We start from the raw sequence: 17,986 nt of genomic DNA, 5'->3' as shown, positions 1-17,986 counted from the left end.
TAATACACTGATTAGTACATAAAAAACGAAATGTGACAAAAAAGGGAGGGTATATGGGTGGAGTATTGTATAAATATAGTAGTATATAATACATGTATCAAAGGATAAACTGAAATATGACTTATCCGGTATTTTGCATACCCGCTGCAATTGCCTTTATAGATACAATTAAAGCATCATTAACAGAAACATAATCTATGTAAGTTTTTGATGCTTCATCATAATTTGAATGAAAATTTTTTGAGATAATTTTATTATATTTATTTTCTGATCCTATATAATCATCATAAAGTGGATAATTTTCAAAATCACTATGTAAACATGGAGATGAATAATTTAAAAGAGGTTCAAATTTTGGATTTTTTATTAATTTGCTTTTTTTTCTACTTAAATGTGGATCAATAATAATACTACTATTTGTATATGAATTATCTTTTAAGTCTTCAGGTTTATCATATGCATCTGTTTTTTTAAAAATATATTCAGTATCATATTTTTTTGTGGGATTATTTATATGTTCATCATTTGTAGTAGTATTATCATCATCTTTATTTATGGCTTCATTTTTGATCGAAATCTGATTTAAAAGTAATTTATCTTTAGACACTTTTAATGTCATACTATCATTACCATTATTATTATCATCATTATTACCATCATCTTCAGAATGATTAGGATCAAGATCTGCGTTTTCTTCTTTTTCTCTTAAACGTTTGAGAGCCTGTATTTGAATTAAATTACAAACAGTAACCCATTTGGTTCTAGTTTCAATCGATCTTTTTGTTATTTGATCATTATCACAAAAGTTTTGTTCATTTGTAACAAGCAAAGTTAATTCCATTGATTTTTTAAGTTTTTCACGTAATTGTACTCCTATATATTTTAAATGGTTTGGAACTAAAATATCATATTCTTCTGCTATTTTTATACTAGCTTTAGCCATAACCATACTAATTAGATTAAAAAAGCTTGTACAAAAAGGCCAATTTTTATACATATCTTGTAAAATTTGTAATTTATTATTATCCATAATATATTGATATATTTCTTCAATTCCTAACCAAACAGATAGATGCATTCTATTTTGAGTCCATGAAAAAACCCAAGGAATAGCTCTTAATGATTCTACATTTCCTTTTTTTCTTTTTGATGGTCTTGATCCTAAATTTAATTTTCCAATTTCGATTTCAGGAGTTGCATATCTAAAATATTTAACAAAATCAGGGTTTTCATAAACAATTTTTCTGTATTCTTTAGTAGTCAATTCACTAATATCATCCATAAGATCTCTCCATTCTTGTTTGATTAAAACTCTATTTTTTAATAAAGAACATTTTAAAAGTGCACTAATATATGTTTCAACGGATCTTAATGCCATACCTTTCAACCCAAAATCTTGTGTAATAACTTCTCCTTGTATAGTTATTCTTGTATAATTTTTTATTGTATTAATTGGTTGAGATAAAATTGCTAAATGTTGTGGCCCACCACCTCGACTAACACTACCACCTCTTCCATGAAAGAATCGTATTTCGATAGAATATTTTGCCCCGACTTGTACTAGTTTTTCTTGTGCTTTAAATAATTCCCATGCAGAAGTTAATCGACCACCATCTTTTCCTGAATCAGAATAACCTATCATTATTTCTTGGATATTATCAAAATTATTTTTTAAATGATTTCTATACCATTTATTTTTTATTAAATTTTCTAATATAGTAGATGACATTTGTAATGCTTGTATAGTTTCTAATAATGGTACAACACGTTGTGTTTTTCTGTGTATATTTTTTTTAAAACTTGTTTGGAATACTTCCACTAATAAAATATCAGAAGCATTTTGACACATTGAAATAATATAAGCTCCTAATGCATCTTCCTCCATTTTTGAGCACATATCAAAAGTTTTAATAATATTTAAAAAATCTGAAGATACATCTGGTTCTTGTTCTATATTATTTGGTATTATAGGTCTATTTGATTCAAGTATATCTGTTAAAAATGTTATTCTTTCTTCTTCATTTAATAATTCATATTTTTTTATATTTAATTTTTCACATATATAATTCATTGCTTGTATATGTTTTTCTGATTCTTGTCGAATATCTAATTTCATAAGATGTAACCCAAATATATTAACATTTCTAATAACATCTTTTAAATATCCTTCAGCAATTAATGCATTTCCAGATTCTATAAGACTTTTATAGCATTCTAATAAAATTTCTTCAAATTCTTCTGTACTCTTAAACATTAATTTTTGAAAATCTGGATCAACAGAATCACCAGATATTAATGCTTTATATACATATACAACACTTTTTAATTTTGTTAAAACAATTAAAAGTACTCTTCTATATATTTCTTTTTTATTATATTTTGAAAATGGAGAAAACCATTGGAATTTTTTTCCTAATCTATATTGATCTTTATCAAAAATAATATCAGATATATTATGTTCTAAATTTTTAACATAATTTTTAAAATGAACAGTACATTGGTGTATTGTTAAATCTCTGATTAGTTTTTCAATCATAGGAATAAATAATTCACAACCTCTTATTTTATTCATATAACAAACATATTCTGTTGTTTCTGGTAAAACAAAAGGGTTTCCATCTCTATCACCACCTGCCCATGATGAAAATAAACATATTTTTGATTTTAATTTAATAGGAGGCATATTATATTCTAATAATACATTATCTATATATCTAATAATATTTGGTATTCTGTAAAAAATACAATTTTCAACTATATCAAGTAAAGTTATAGCTTCATCGATAGGTGTTGGTTTTATTCGTCTAATAACATCTGTTTTCCAAGATGATAATAAATAAGCTTTTAAATTATCACATAATAATTTTTTTTTATATAATTCTTTATTTGTGTTATCAAGTTTTAGTAATAATTCTCCTAACTGTATATAATTTTTTAAGAGTGAGGTTCTAATAGCTTGTGTTGGATGTGTAGTTAAAACAAATTCAATAGTTTGGTTACATATTTGATCATAAATATCATTTATATTTATTCCGTTATTTATTAATATATTAAAGGTGCCTCTTAATGTTTCGTAAACAGCACCATATATTTTATCGTTAGGAATAAAAGCTTTTTCAAATGCTTTCCTTCTTCTTCCTCTATGTGCCCATTCAGCAAAATTTGATAATACACACATATGACCAAATGCGTTTACAATTGTTCCAAGATATTCATCTTTTAAATTATATACACAATTTTTTAATAATTCAAAATTTTCATTAGTAGGATTTTCACTATATTTTTCGGATAAATCATGAATTGTACATAATATTTCGTACAAATTTGGAGGTAAGTTATTTTTTAACATATCAAATAATAAAAAATCTAATGCTTTTATATCACCTTTTAAGGGTTTAATAAAATCAACTGAATATTGTGTTTCCATCATTTTACCTTCTATCAAAAACCTTAATTTTCCGTCATCTTCCCCACCAACTTCTGAAATATTCGGATTATTTTCCATTTTTTATGGCTAGTTTAGCAATGTAAAAATGAATAATAATAAAAAAAAATAAAAAAAAATAAAAAAATGTATATAACTGCTTGAGACACGGAAAAGCAGAATAGGGGAGAGAACGGAATGCCGAAATTATTTATCCCCAAATTTTATGATAAAGAAAATATGTAGGAGGGCATGTAATGAAAAGGTATGGAATATGATGGAGTATTATTTAATTATAAAAAAATTTATAGTTTTATTGTATTACAACATAACGATGTATAGTTCTGTTTAAACAAAATGTCGGTCTATAATAGTTCATATATATAATGAAAAAAAAATATAAATTATTATGGACGCTCATAAAAAATTGTAAAATAGTTCATTTATGTGATAATAAAAATATTTTATATTGTCGTACGTATTTTATAAAAATTTAATAATCAAAGTACGCAATCCTCATTTTACAGATATATTTTCATTTATTGGCTTTGCGGTTTTACTGATATTTTTACTATTCGATTGTTATTATTATTATTATTATTATTATTATTTTATTATCCGATTTTTGTCATTTTTCTATCCGTTTTATTGGCATTGTTATTTCAACTTATCGTTTATTTTTTTATTTTTTATTTTTTATTTTTTTATTTTTTTATTTTTTTATTTACATGTTTAAGGCACATGCTCTATATATTATAAAAACAAAGAAATAGTAGGACATTATTTTAATTAAATAAAATGGATATAATTATTGAAATAAAAATAATTTAAAACAAAAAAAAAAAGGAAATTTTAACACTATTGTATAAAATTATTAAATAAAAATATTGTATAAATTATTGTATAAATTATATTTTTTAATATTTTTATTCTTTTTTTTTTGATAATTTGCAACATGTTTTGTTTATATAGAAATGGGGTTTATAGTATATAATTTGTCTACCAGTTTTAAAAATTAACACAAAAAAAATAAGTTCATTTGTTTATTTAACTTATAATTAACAATGGAAATATATAAACAAAAACGAAATAGTATAAAGTCGTTGGTTATTTGTTTATAATTTTGTATTAAAGGTAAAAAGTAAATAAATTAGGGGCATGTATATATATATATATATATATATATATATATGACAATTGTTTGCATATTTTGAAATATTTCATAACCGAATTAGACTTTTTTTTTTTTTTTTTTTAAATGGAGAAATATAAAATAACGAAATAAAACTTGTTTGAAAATATGAAAATGTTTATTTGCAAAAAATAAATAACAGTAAAATAGGGTTTTATAGCATGCATTTCATAGCCAAGAAATAAAGCTTACACATTCCAAAAAAAAAAAAAAAAAAAAAAAAAAAAAAAATTAATATGAGAAAAAAATTAATAATAAGTTGATTTAAATATAAAACCGAGTTATTATTGGGAATAAATATTTAAAAATTAATTTGGCTTCCTTTTTTTGTGTGCAACCTATACATGATATATAAAAATAAAATTATGTAGCATGTAATACCACATAAATGTTTTTATGTTTGTTGTGTTGGAAACACAAACATATATATATATATATATAGAGATTAAAAAAAAAAAAAAAAAAAGAGAGAGAGAGAAAGTAAAGATACATTGGGTTAATAAATATGTGTAAACTTATATATATTCATAAATTTTTTATAACAAAAGTTGAGAACAAATTAATAATTTTTCTTTTTGTTTTTATGTATTAATTCCAAAGAAATATAAATATTACGAGAAAATTATTTTATAAAAATTAAATTTGAGTTTTATTAATCATAAATATAAAAAATAATGTGTGATATATTTTATTAATTTTATTGTCTAAAATATGATAATTAATATATTTTATTTTTTTTTTATACAAAATAACAACTTTATGAAATGTGATATGTAGGTGTCTTATTTTAAAACCTGAGAATTTATGACTAACAAATTGAATATATATATGCACATGGATATATGGAAAGTTTCATTACTGTTATATCTTAACATGTTGCCATGTTGTCATGCTGTCATATTATCATGTTGACATGTTGACGTGTTGCCATTTGCCATATTAACAAATGTGTGATAAAGTTTATATTATAAAAAATGAACTCGAATAAATCATTAATGAATTTTTTTTTAGAAAATTACAAAGGTGTGTTGGAAAATGATAATTATATAAAAGCTATATTTATGCATAACATGGTAGGGAATAATAAATATATATGTCCTAAATGTAGCTATTATATTCTTATTGATATATATATCGAACATTTATATACTTGTTCATATAATTCATAAGCATACCAGAAAAATCCATCCAAAATAAATATAGAAGAATTGTAAAATAATATAAATTATTTAAGGACAAGACTTAATTTTGTATATATAATATAAAAATAGTAATAATATATTTTAAATATAAGTAAATTATTAAAAATTATTTTTGTTTAATTATGATATACATATAAATGATGATATAATATATAAACTTATTTTTTTTGTTTTTTGGTCTTAATTGTGTATATATTACTATTTATATATGTGTATGTATATGTTCTTTTATTATACTATATTAATTTATTAAATTTATATATCATCATTTTTTTTTTTTTTTCCAATGTGTTTTCATCTCGTTTTATTGATTTATTTTTAAAAATTAATTTTTTTTTCAAACATAAAACACATTTTATTAAAATGTATTTACGATATTTTCAAATAAAAAAAAATGCATATATATATATGTGACTTCATCTTGGTTAAACTCATATCTTTCTATACAAGTTTTGTATAAAATAAATGTAGTCTAATAAATGAGGGAGAAAAATAAAATATATATATATATATGTATATATATATATATATACAATTTTTTATTTTATACATATAGTAAAAAAAAAAAAATTATTGTATATGATATAGCCTTTGTTTATTACAAGTTATATTTCCAATAGTAAATAAAATGTATATATATTTTTATCTGTTTAAATTTAAATAAAAATGATGATAAGGAAATGGTACGAACTATTTGTGAAATATTAATGAATGATGAATAAATAAAATTATAAAAAAATTCTATAATATATATGTATGTGCCTGTAGCTATTATAATCTACTTAAGCTTTATTTTTTAACTAATTTATTTCAGTTGATTTATAATCAAAGTTAAATATTTTTATTACATTTGTTACACTTTATGAAAAATGAAAAGAGCCATATATAAATAGGCCTCAAAACGAGTATATTAAAAAATGAATTAACGATTAAATAATAATATTAAGTATAATTTGTTCAGATTTTTTTAATGGGTTTTATAAATACAGGGAAGCATATGTGCAAGCATAACATAAAGGAAATACCTGCACAAACATAAAAAAAGGATAGAAAAAAAGATAGAAAAAAAGATAGAAAAAAACAAAAAAAGTGAAGATAATACAAAAATAATGAATTATTTAAAAAGGAATGAAATTGAAACCATCTATACAGATGATTATACAGATTTTACAAGACTTAGTGATTTTGAAATATTTACAAAAGATCTGTTAGTAAGTTTGAGGAAGTTAAATATATTAGAAACAAAAAAAAAATATGAAGATAAATATGTTTTTATAAATATTGAAGAAAAAAAAAAACCATTAACTCCTCTTGTGTTAATTATGAATGTAGATGACACTTGTAATTTTATAAAAAAATATAATAAAAAAGATTATATAATAAAATTAAATTATATATATTACCCCAAAAATAAATGTCAGAATATTATACCATTTACTGATAACTCTTATAACTATAATAAGAATGTATCAATTGTAAATTCCTTTTATTGTTTACATGGTAATATAAGTTGCCCCGATATAGCCATTTTCCCTTCTCGAACTTTTCCCATTGAGAAGTTTTTTTTTTGTAAGCTTTTACATCATTAGTATTGGCATTAGTGTGTGTGTGTGTATATGCATATATATAGATACGTGTGTATATATGTACGTGTGTGTGTGTGTTTTATGTGCATAAGGCCTTTAATTGTTATATTCATATTACTTTTTCGCCTTTACAGTGAATGAATATGTGAAGCTCGAAATAGTAGAAAAAAATAATGTAGAAGATGAACAATATATGAGTATAGAAAATTTTTCAGTAAGTAATTTGATATTAAATAGTTTAGAACAAGCTCTTAGTGAAGTAAATATACATGTTCCTACGTTTGTTGTGTTAGATAAAAACAGTTATATATATCAAGGTCATTTTTTTATTAGTGATTATACATATTATAAATGTATGAATCCTTATGTTTCTATTCATAAAAAAGAAAATGATGATATAGTTATTTATTGCAATTCATCCAAGAATAATAAGTTTGATGATAAAATTATTAAAAATTTATGTAAGAATGAAAAAGATAAAAATTATGTTTCAATATATAAAGGGACTGGATGTGAAGTTAATTATCATTCGTTTAAGTTTTATAATTATTTTAAAGGGTTTAGTTTAGAACATTTAGTATCATTATTTTGTTTATTTATTTATTTGTCAAATATAAGAGGGAAAAATATTTATAATATTAACGTTTATTTAAAATACATATATTTGATTAGTCAGCCATATTGTAAATATATATCAAGATCTATAAATTTAAAAAATGAAAAATATAAATTATTAAAAGATTATGTTAAAAAAAAACAATTAAAAAAAAAAAAAAAAAAAAAAAGTAAAATATATTTGTTACGAAATAAATATAGATTAAATAAATATGATAAAAGTAGTTATCCATATGTGTATTTAAATAATATATATAATTATATTAAAAATAGTTATTATGGTAAAAAAATATGTATGTGTTATTATGGAAAAAAAACGCACACAAAAAATAAGTATTGCCCACATGGCAACGAAAATAATGATAACGAAAATAGGGATAGTAACAATAGTAGTATGCAAAATTATTTATATAATGTTAAAAATAGTATTATGTATAAACCCAACTATTTTGAAAACAATTTTAAAAAGGTTAAAATATCAAATATATTATCAGGAGATATTGAGTTGAATAATACAAGTTGGGGTAACAATGTTGATAATTTTAGTTCTATAAATGATGAAAATGTTAATTATTTCCTTGACACATCCTTGGCATTTTATTCTTCGTCATTAGAACCTGACTATGATTTAATAAATAATGTAAATGATAAAAAAAAAGTGTATAAAAAAAAAAAACGAAAAACACATACTTTTGAGGATATTAATAAATTGTGTAATTTTTTGGCAATCCATAAAAATTTTCCAAGATATGAAAATAACCCATATATAAGTATTTCCATTTTGAATTTTATTAGTAACATGGAAAATAAAATTATGAATATTTATGAGGGTGATGGATATGGACAGTCAGAAATTAGGAAAATGAAAAAAAAAAATAATAAAATTAATAGTGTTTGGAAAATTAGATTTATTACTAGCGATAAATTTAAAGGTAAAAATAGCTATTTGCTAAAAAATATTTTAAAATTGTATTATAATGAATTATTAGGATTAAAAAGGCAAAGATGCGAAAAAAATGACAATAGCGAAAATAACGAAAATAACGAAAAAAATGATAATAGTGAAAATAACGAAAATAATGATAATAGCGAAAATACAAAAATGAAAAATAATGATTTTTCTTCTATTCATAATTATGTAGTTAAATTTATTTTACTAAAAAATATGGAATGGTTAAAAGATTGTGATATACCTTTTTTTAGTTGCTTTAATGTTGATGATGAACCAACAAGGTATTATCTTGATCAGATTATTAACAATATGTTTAGTAACAATAAAAAACAAATATATCACTGGAATAACACTACATATAGATATAGTAGAAATAACGATTATAACGATAGTAGTAGCGAGTATTATAATGATAGTGGTAATTATAGTCAAAACAATAGTAGCAATAATGAAGATGAAAAAAAAAGTAATGTAAAATCTGTGAAACGATATAGACTTTTGTATGCAAGTATGAACGACATAAATAATTCATTTCTTGGAAAAAAAATTCATAGCGGGCTTGCTATAACGAGAGATGTGATATCTAATGGGACTGCTGGGGCATTTGATATGTCTACTAATAAAAATAGCAAAGAAAAAAGCAAAGAAAAAAACAATTGTGAGCAAAATGGCGAACGGAATGGCGAACGGAATGGCGAACGGAATGGCGAACAAAATGGCGAACAAAATGGCGAACAAAATGAGGATAATGTGTGTCCCAACAAATCCGGAGAAATATATTATGTGTTAAGTAAAAATGGTATATTTTTAAAACGAGGAAATTTAGGGTCTAAGAAAAAAATAAAAAATAAAATAAAATATATAAATTTAAAAAAAATGAATGAGAAAAAAAAGAAAAAAAAACTCGAAAATGCAAGAATACAAAAACTTATTAAAGATTTTTTATTAATTAAAGAAAAATATTTTTTATGTCATCATGAAGAAAAAATTTCAATTTTATTTTTTTATTTAATTAGCCATTCAAGTAATATAAAAACTTTTTATTATATTTGGAATCAATTTTTTGATAATATAAGAAATAAATATGAAAATAATGAATATATATATAATGATTATTTATATTTATCATATGGACCTTTAAATATTTATTCCTATTCTTGTTCAATATTATCACAATGTATAAAAGCTTTAAATATATCAATACAACAATGTAAGATTAATGAAATGAGAACAAAAGTTAACAAAAAAAAAGAATTAAAAAATATATGTCCTATTGCTAATCAAATAAATATACAAAAAGGAGGTCAAATTCAAAACAAAAAAAAAAATGAGCCCTATTCAGATTTATATCCAAATTATTATATAAATGAAGTTAATAATATAACTTCTCATTTTACTAAAATTGTTAATTCAGAAGAAAATGTATTTTATTCATGTGAAATGAAAAGTTCAACTGAAAATATAAATTTAACAGAAAATGCAACATCTACAGAATCAATCACAATTCCATCGAATCTATTAAATAATTTTTCTACTAATAAAAATAAAAATAAAAATAAAAATTCCAATTCAATATCATCATCTAATGATAACATAAGTTATGTTAACGAAAGTTTCTTAAGTATAAAAGAAAGCACCGAGTCGTTTCCAAAAAGTGTTGATGTTATCAATGAAAAAAAAAACCAATGTGCAGAAAATGAAAAAAAAAACCAAAGTGTAGAAAATGAAAAAAAAAACCAAGGTGTAGAAAATGAAAAAAAAAACCAAGGTGTAGAAAATGAAAAAAAAAACCAAAGTGCAGAAAATGAAAAAAATGACAATTTTAAGGGTATATGTAGTAGAAACAAGACAACTATTTTTGGAGCCAAAAATATAAACGAAATACGTAAGCCAGTAATGTTAGAAAATTTTAACAAAAATAATCGAATATGTTTTATGGAAAATATAATAATATCAAATTTTTTTCCTTATCCTTTAAATAATATTGAATTATTTATAACTAAAAATAATGCTATAACAAAAAAAGTAAATAGTCAAGATGATATGATAACATTAATTTATGATATATTAAAACATTGTGATGAAAATATTGAGAATGTAACTTTTGAAGATTTCATAAAGTGGTATAAATTAAATATAGGAAAAAAAATATACTCATCACAGAATGTATTAAAACATTGTTATAAATGTATAAAAAATAGTTATTTTATTAATATTGATACAAATTATTTAAAAAATATATATAAAGAAATTAAAATGAAATATTATAAAAAAAATGATTATTTAAAGATAATGTTTGATTATGTAAAAGAAAATTATAATTATATAAAAGATGTTAAATGTCCTTTTAATACATTTTTTGTTGGAGAGTTAAATTTAGACAATTTATTAAATTTAAGTATATTAGATTTATTAGAGTGTACATACAAAGCTTTTTTTATTTCTTATATTAATACTATTATGAATTCAAAATTTATTTATATTAAAAAAATACAGGATATACTTATAAAAATGTTTAATATTATAAAAAAAATGCATAAAAAAAAAAATCCAAATAAATTTTTAAAGCGACTTATAGATGACAGTAACAAATCATTTATGTTAAATAAAAAATCGAATTATTATAATAATTTTGATCATTCTTCTTTTGTGAGAAACTACAAAACAACTTCTTCAAATTATCCGACTAAAATTATTAGATTTAATAGTAATAGTAATAATAATATTTTAGGTTGTCCTATGAGAAATAATTTTGTAGTATCAGAAAAAAATGAGAATGATTCGAAGGGAAACAAGTTTTTTGTTGGAAATGATGAATATGAAAGTAACAGTGTTGATAAATATGAAAACCTGAACGAGTCAGAAAAAAGTAGCAGTGTGTATATGGATATAGTATACAATGAACAAAATGAAAATAATAGAAATTATTTTAATATTAATAAAGAAGAAAATTACTTTAAAAATTATTATACTGAACCTGAGAAAAAAAAAAAAAGAATGCCATATAGTGATACAAACTTTTCATCAGATATTAAAAGGATTTATAAAAAAAGATATAAAATAATGTTTAATAAAAAATTAGTTACATTATTTGAAAAATGTGAACAGTTATTTAATAAAGCAGTTTGGCTATTAAAACGTTTTAGTAGTAAACTAAATGAAAAAAAAGTTTTTAAATTTATAAATATAATATTTGAATCAGAAGAAAAAGAAGTAATTATTAAACCCAAATATGAAAAATATTTTTATGACTTTTTAAAAAGAATATATATAAATGAAAATAATAAAAATAATATTTTAGAAAAAAAAAATAATATAAATTCGACAATTCATAGGATAAATAAATCAATTGCATCAAAACATATTCAAAGGGGTTTAAAAGGAAAAGTTCAAAAAAAATATATACACAGTAATGTTAATACTAATGACGGTGGTGGCAGTAATAATAACAATATTGGATATATATATAATAATAATAATAATTTAAATAAAAATGTTGATGTATCTTCAAAAAATAAAAAAAATGAAACATTATCATCTCAAATAGATGATAAAAATAGCATGATTAACAATGATAAGTTATCTTTATTGTTATCTGAAAATAATAAAGAGCAAAATATCGAATGCATTATTGATTATGTCAATTATAATTTTGACGATAAAAATTATGACAAACCAGGCCGTATGTATTGTGCTATAAGCGAACTTAGTTCAACTGTTTCGTTTATAAAAATGTCATCCATTTTGTGAATTTTCTTTGATTATTTGGCAACTCAGAAATGTAGAACAGTGTAAATCTGAGCTACCTTACCTTTTCATTCATTTATTTTATTATTTTTTTTTATTTTTTTTATATTTTTTATTTTTTTTTTATTTTTTTCCATCGAATTCCGCTACACCCTTTATCCTCATTTAACGAGTCCTCCGAGTTTTATCGATGAAAATAATTTATAATTATTATTATTATGTGTATAATGTGTTATATATTTGTATGTTTTCGAATATTATATTTTTTGATTATTTCTTTCACATTTATTGTAACAATTTTTTTTTTTTCGATGTACCCATTTATCTGCTACTCATAAATATGCATATGTGTCTATGCATATATCCATGTTAGATTGCATGGATTTATATGTGACAATTTTCGTGTGTATATTACTACAAGTAGTAGATACATAATTTTTTTAACTATACGCAAGTATTTTCATTTGTTTAAAAAAAATATATATAGAAATCGATATAAAAATATAAAATCATAAAGCTTTTGGAAAAAAAAAATTTAAATATAAAATGGAACTATAAGGGTTTTATTATAGGTTTTTTTAGGAATGGAATAATTAGATATATGCACACATACATACATGCATACATATTATATGCGTGTATGTATGTGCTAAGCCAATCCTAGACTAAGTAATTAAACAAATCCTTCGCCACACAATGGTCAATACAAATATATAACTCTTCATACTGGCCTAGGCAATTTCCTTTATTGTCAGTTCTAGCCTTTACTCTGGTTACGCAATTTTTATATTCATTCACTGGGCGCACACATTTTACTTCGCATTTTTTTTCTAGTTCTATTCTAGGATCGGTAGTTCTATCTTTTTCATCTCTCTCTTTAAATTTTGGGTAACGAACAAAAAATTCTGTATTATATGGATACGACATATTTACATGTCTTAGGTTTTCATATATTAAATGTATTCCTTTGATTAGGCGTGTGCATAATCTTTTTTGTGTGTTTTTTTCTTTTAAAAGAAAAATTAATATTTTATTATCCGTGACTTTATGTAATAATAAACAAGGTAAAAAAATGTTCCAAAAATTTAATATATTTTGATAAAAAAAGAAAAAATAATTTTTATCTTGTAACTTTTTGAAATACACTAATGAATGCCTTTCCCCCTGAAATTGTATTTTGTTTTCTTTTTGTTAATTATGTATTTGTTTATAATTTTAAAAGTTTATAATATTTTGTTTATTTTTACCAAGGGTAAATAATATATAATACTTTTTATATTAAAAAAATTGTTATTACATTGTAAATAATAGTTATTATTGTTAAAATAATATAAAAATTACAATAATGCAGTAAATGTATATATCATTATATATGCATATAAATAATTTTTATATTGCACGCATACTATAGAAAAATACAGTTCACGAATGGAAAAAAATATATAAAATTATAATATACCAGCAAATATTATACTGATGTTTGTAATAAAATGGAATTATTTAAGATGAAAATTTATATTATATTTTAAAAATAAAAATATAGTAAAATGAAACAGTGATAGTATTGAGTGCTTCACCGTTTCAAGCACATTTAAAAAAATATTTATGCATTTTATGTATATATTTTATAATTTTTTATAATTTTTATCTTTATTATTATATTAGTATAATTATATATTTTATATTTATAGCAAAATGTTGTCTTTGAAACAGTTGCATAAAAAATGTACACAGAAAGGTGGGCATTCTATATGGAAACAAATACATGCATTTAACTAAACTTTATACATTTCGATTTGTGTTAAAAAAAAAATATCACAGCCAAAATAAATGATTATGGAACTTATATGTTTTTTTGATTAAATAAAGTATAAAATAAATACTATATATTTAGCATATATATATGTAGATAAATGTGAACATATGCTCGTATTAATATGATAGTTGTATGAATATGGTTATACGGAATAAACTAGCTAATTTCCTTTTTTTTTTTTTTTTATGTTTTTTTTTTTTTCATCATATTTGTGGAATACATTACAATACTATTCATAAGAAAATTGCACACACAAAAAATGAGCTAGCTTTTTTTAATTATAAAGAATATAAAAAAAAAAAAAAGCAAATTAATGATCGTAAATATGATATACTTTATTTTCCTTTAAAATTGGACAACTTTCATAAAAAAAGGGAAATTAATAACATTAATTATCATAGAAATAATAGTAATAATTACAGCCAATATATATATGACATAAAATCAAAAAAAAAAAATGTGCATGAATTTTTTTGCACTAGCTTGTTAAAAAAATATATATTTTTTATAAATATAGCAAGTAACAATGGAATACGAAATAAATTCTATAAATGGAGAAATGAAAAAAAACATATTTTTACAATAAAGAATAAATTTCACTTAAACGAAAATGGAAAAAAAGAAGAGATGGGGAATAAAAATGAAAATATGGAACAAAAATGTAATATGGAGAAAGTGAATGAAGTGGACAAAGAAAAACAAAACAGATTAATTGATAATATGAAAAAAAATTACTTAAGTATAAAATATGTGGATGAAAAAAATGAGAACAGTGATATTTCATTAACAATAGGAATAAAAAGTAAACTTCGGGAATATTATTACGATAAATGTGTAAAAGAATATAAAAATATAAAATTGAAAGAAAATAAATATGAATATTCCTATTTAAATGATGTTCCGATTAATAATTTAATTAATTATATAGATAAAAATGAATATTTTAAAATATTTTTAAAATATATTAATGAAGATATTATAAAAGTTTATAAAAAAATGAACAACCTATATTTAATAGGTGCACCTAGATTATTGAATAAAATTGATCATATAAATATAAGTAAGTTTGATGATATAGTTTTAAATTTTTCTATTGATATATTTCCAATAATAAAGTTTAACAGACCATATATTAATTTGGATATAGTTGTAAAGGTACCACCATATGAAAAAGGTAATACTTTTAAAGAATTTTTAAAGTATATTAATAATGAACTCGAAATTAAAATCGATACTGATAAAAATCACAAAGTTGATTGGAATAATGATGTATATATAAATGTTTCAAAGGGGTGGGTTTACAGTTTTAATAATACTTATTATGATGAATTTTGTAGTTTAAATAACTGTTTTAGTGAGAAGAAAGAAAAAGTGGAAAATTACGAAAATATTAGTATTGAGGAAGTAAACAAATTTGGAAGCAACAAAATAAGCGAATTAATAGATGTGGATAAAGATGAAGAAAAATTTATAAACAATTCAGATTATTATAATAAAGAAATGAAGGAAGGGAACGATACGACTTCATTATCTCGTGAAGAAGATGAAATATATTTTAACAATACAAATGATGATGTAAATCATTATGGTAAATTTGGAAATAAAAATTATAAAAATTATTACAACGAACTTTTAAAAAATTCAGAGTATATGAATTATTTTAAAGAAGGATATCAATTACCTAGTGAAGCTATATCTATGGAAAATACGATTGTATCAATAAAAGAAAATTACAATCCAATTGGTTTTAATGAATCTTTAATAGGAATGGGTAAAAATGATAAAAAAAATATCACAGTATATATACCTGTAAATTTATTCCAAGATTATTTTAAAAATCAACAAAAAAAAAATGATGGGAATGATAGCATTATTACAATCGATAAGGATACAAAAAAAGACCTTGAAAATATGAACGAAATTAGCAAAGATAGTATAAATAAATTTCGAGAAATTATTTATATGGAAATTAAAAAATTAAAAAATAACAAAGTTTTTGATAAACTCGAATCAATTTTAAAAAGTAATGAAAATAAATTTTTTGACAACAATAATTTGGAGAAATATCTAAAAAAAGATGAGACAAGCCCAAATGAAAATGATGGTAAAGAAGAAGAAATTACAAAAAAAATGAATGAAAAAAATGATAAAACAGGGGAAATATATTACCTTCCAAACAAGGAAGAAGATATTGAATATATCCTTGAAAATGACAACGAGTTTGATGAAGAAATGGAAAACAAAGAAACAAATGTAAATGATAATGATGACGAATTAAACTTTAAGAAAAATTTTGATAAATATCTAGAAGAAATATTAAAAGAAAATATGAATTCACTTGATAAAAAAATTCCATCATATAATAATGAAAACAGTAAAACAAAAGAAATTTTTGAAAATCTGTGTGATCCTAATGATTATGATAAAGCTGATGATATTGATGAAACATTAAATGATTATATATTAGGAAAAAGCGATTTAATTAAATGTGTATTAGAAGTAAATGTAATTGATATAAAAATGCGAAAAAGTGGAACAGAAAAAATAGATGATTATATTTTTAAAAAGTATAATAAAACAAAAGATGAGTTATATACAGAAATTGAAAACAGAGCAATGATAGATATTCAAAATAAATGTGTTGAACAAAGAAGAATGGGAGCATATAAAAAATTAATGGAAATAACTTCGTTAAATGTACCTATAACTTTGTTTCGTGCACAAGGGAAAAAATTATACGCAAATTATTTGAAAAAAAAGGAAATGCAAGGTAAAAATATCGAAGAAAATAATAACGGAACGGAGAAAATACTAACATTTGAAGAGTTTATTAATAAATCCCAACGGGAAATATATGATCAAATTATATTTTCTTTCATAGTAAAATCTATATTCCATAATTCAAAATTAAAATTAAATTATGATGAACTAATAAAAGAAGTTATTAAAACGTTAATTAAAACGCCTACATATAATATCAAAACCATAATTAAGCAAATATATACTATTCATCAAGCTCAATGTGTATTAGATTTTGTTTCCTTAAATTCAAACATTTTACATGAAACAGATAATAGTTCATCTGTTAATTTTTCAGTTAGTTTGAAAAAGGGATCTTCTTATTCAAAAGAAGATTTTATAAATGACGATGATCATCAGGCAATTTCTAATAATAGCTTTAATGATAGGGGAGAAAAAAAAAATAATGAGGAATCAATATTGCGTGATGATAAAATAGAAAAGGGAAATAATGTGAATAGTGATTTACTAAACAATAATGAAAAGAAAGAAGAAAAAATTTTTAATTTTAATGACGAAGCAAATTTTATAGTTGAGAAAAAAAAAGAAAACGATGAAAATATTGAACTTGAATATTTCACATTTAAAAAAGGTGCTAATTATACGAAATATTTTGAGGAGAAGAGAAAATGAAATATAATTAAATTGGACCA

At 21.6% G+C, this 17,986-nt stretch overlaps 4 protein-coding genes across 4 annotated transcripts; 2 read left to right on the top strand and 2 right to left on the bottom strand.

Annotated features, from left to right (window-relative positions):
- Window positions 1–121: 121 nt before the first annotated feature.
- On the bottom strand, window positions 122–3,505 carry PY17X_1019400 (phosphoenolpyruvate carboxylase, putative; the record flags this gene model as incomplete). The annotated part of the gene is made up of 1 exon (XM_724788.2): window positions 122–3,505. One exon carries the CDS (start codon window positions 3,503–3,505, stop codon window positions 122–124), a length of 3,384 nt encoding a protein of 1,127 aa, XP_729881.2.
- Window positions 3,506–6,927: 3,422 nt separating this feature from the next.
- Window positions 6,928–12,721, top strand: PY17X_1019300 (conserved Plasmodium protein, unknown function; the record flags this gene model as incomplete). The annotated part of the gene is made up of 2 exons (XM_022956243.1): window positions 6,928–7,387; window positions 7,539–12,721. 2 exons carry the CDS (start codon window positions 6,928–6,930, stop codon window positions 12,719–12,721), a joined length of 5,643 nt encoding a protein of 1,880 aa, XP_022813311.1.
- Window positions 12,722–13,378: 657 nt separating this feature from the next.
- On the bottom strand, window positions 13,379–13,645 carry PY17X_1019200 (cytochrome b-c1 complex subunit 6, putative; the record flags this gene model as incomplete). The annotated part of the gene is made up of 1 exon (XM_723358.1): window positions 13,379–13,645. One exon carries the CDS (start codon window positions 13,643–13,645, stop codon window positions 13,379–13,381), a length of 267 nt encoding a protein of 88 aa, XP_728451.1.
- A 1,027-nt stretch (window positions 13,646–14,672) lies between these two features.
- On the top strand, window positions 14,673–17,966 carry PY17X_1019100 (uncharacterized protein; the record flags this gene model as incomplete). Its single annotated transcript, XM_726236.2, has 1 exon — window positions 14,673–17,966. The coding sequence occupies one exon, from the start codon at window positions 14,673–14,675 to the stop codon at window positions 17,964–17,966; it is 3,294 nt and encodes a 1,097-aa protein (XP_731329.2).
- Between the last annotated feature and the right edge of the window lie 20 nt (window positions 17,967–17,986).

Source organism: Plasmodium yoelii (genome assembly GCF_900002385.2).
Source record: "Plasmodium yoelii strain 17X genome assembly, chromosome: 10".
Lineage (NCBI taxonomy): Eukaryota > Apicomplexa > Aconoidasida > Haemosporida > Plasmodiidae > Plasmodium > Plasmodium yoelii.
This window is presented reverse-complemented; position numbering and strand designations above follow the sequence as displayed.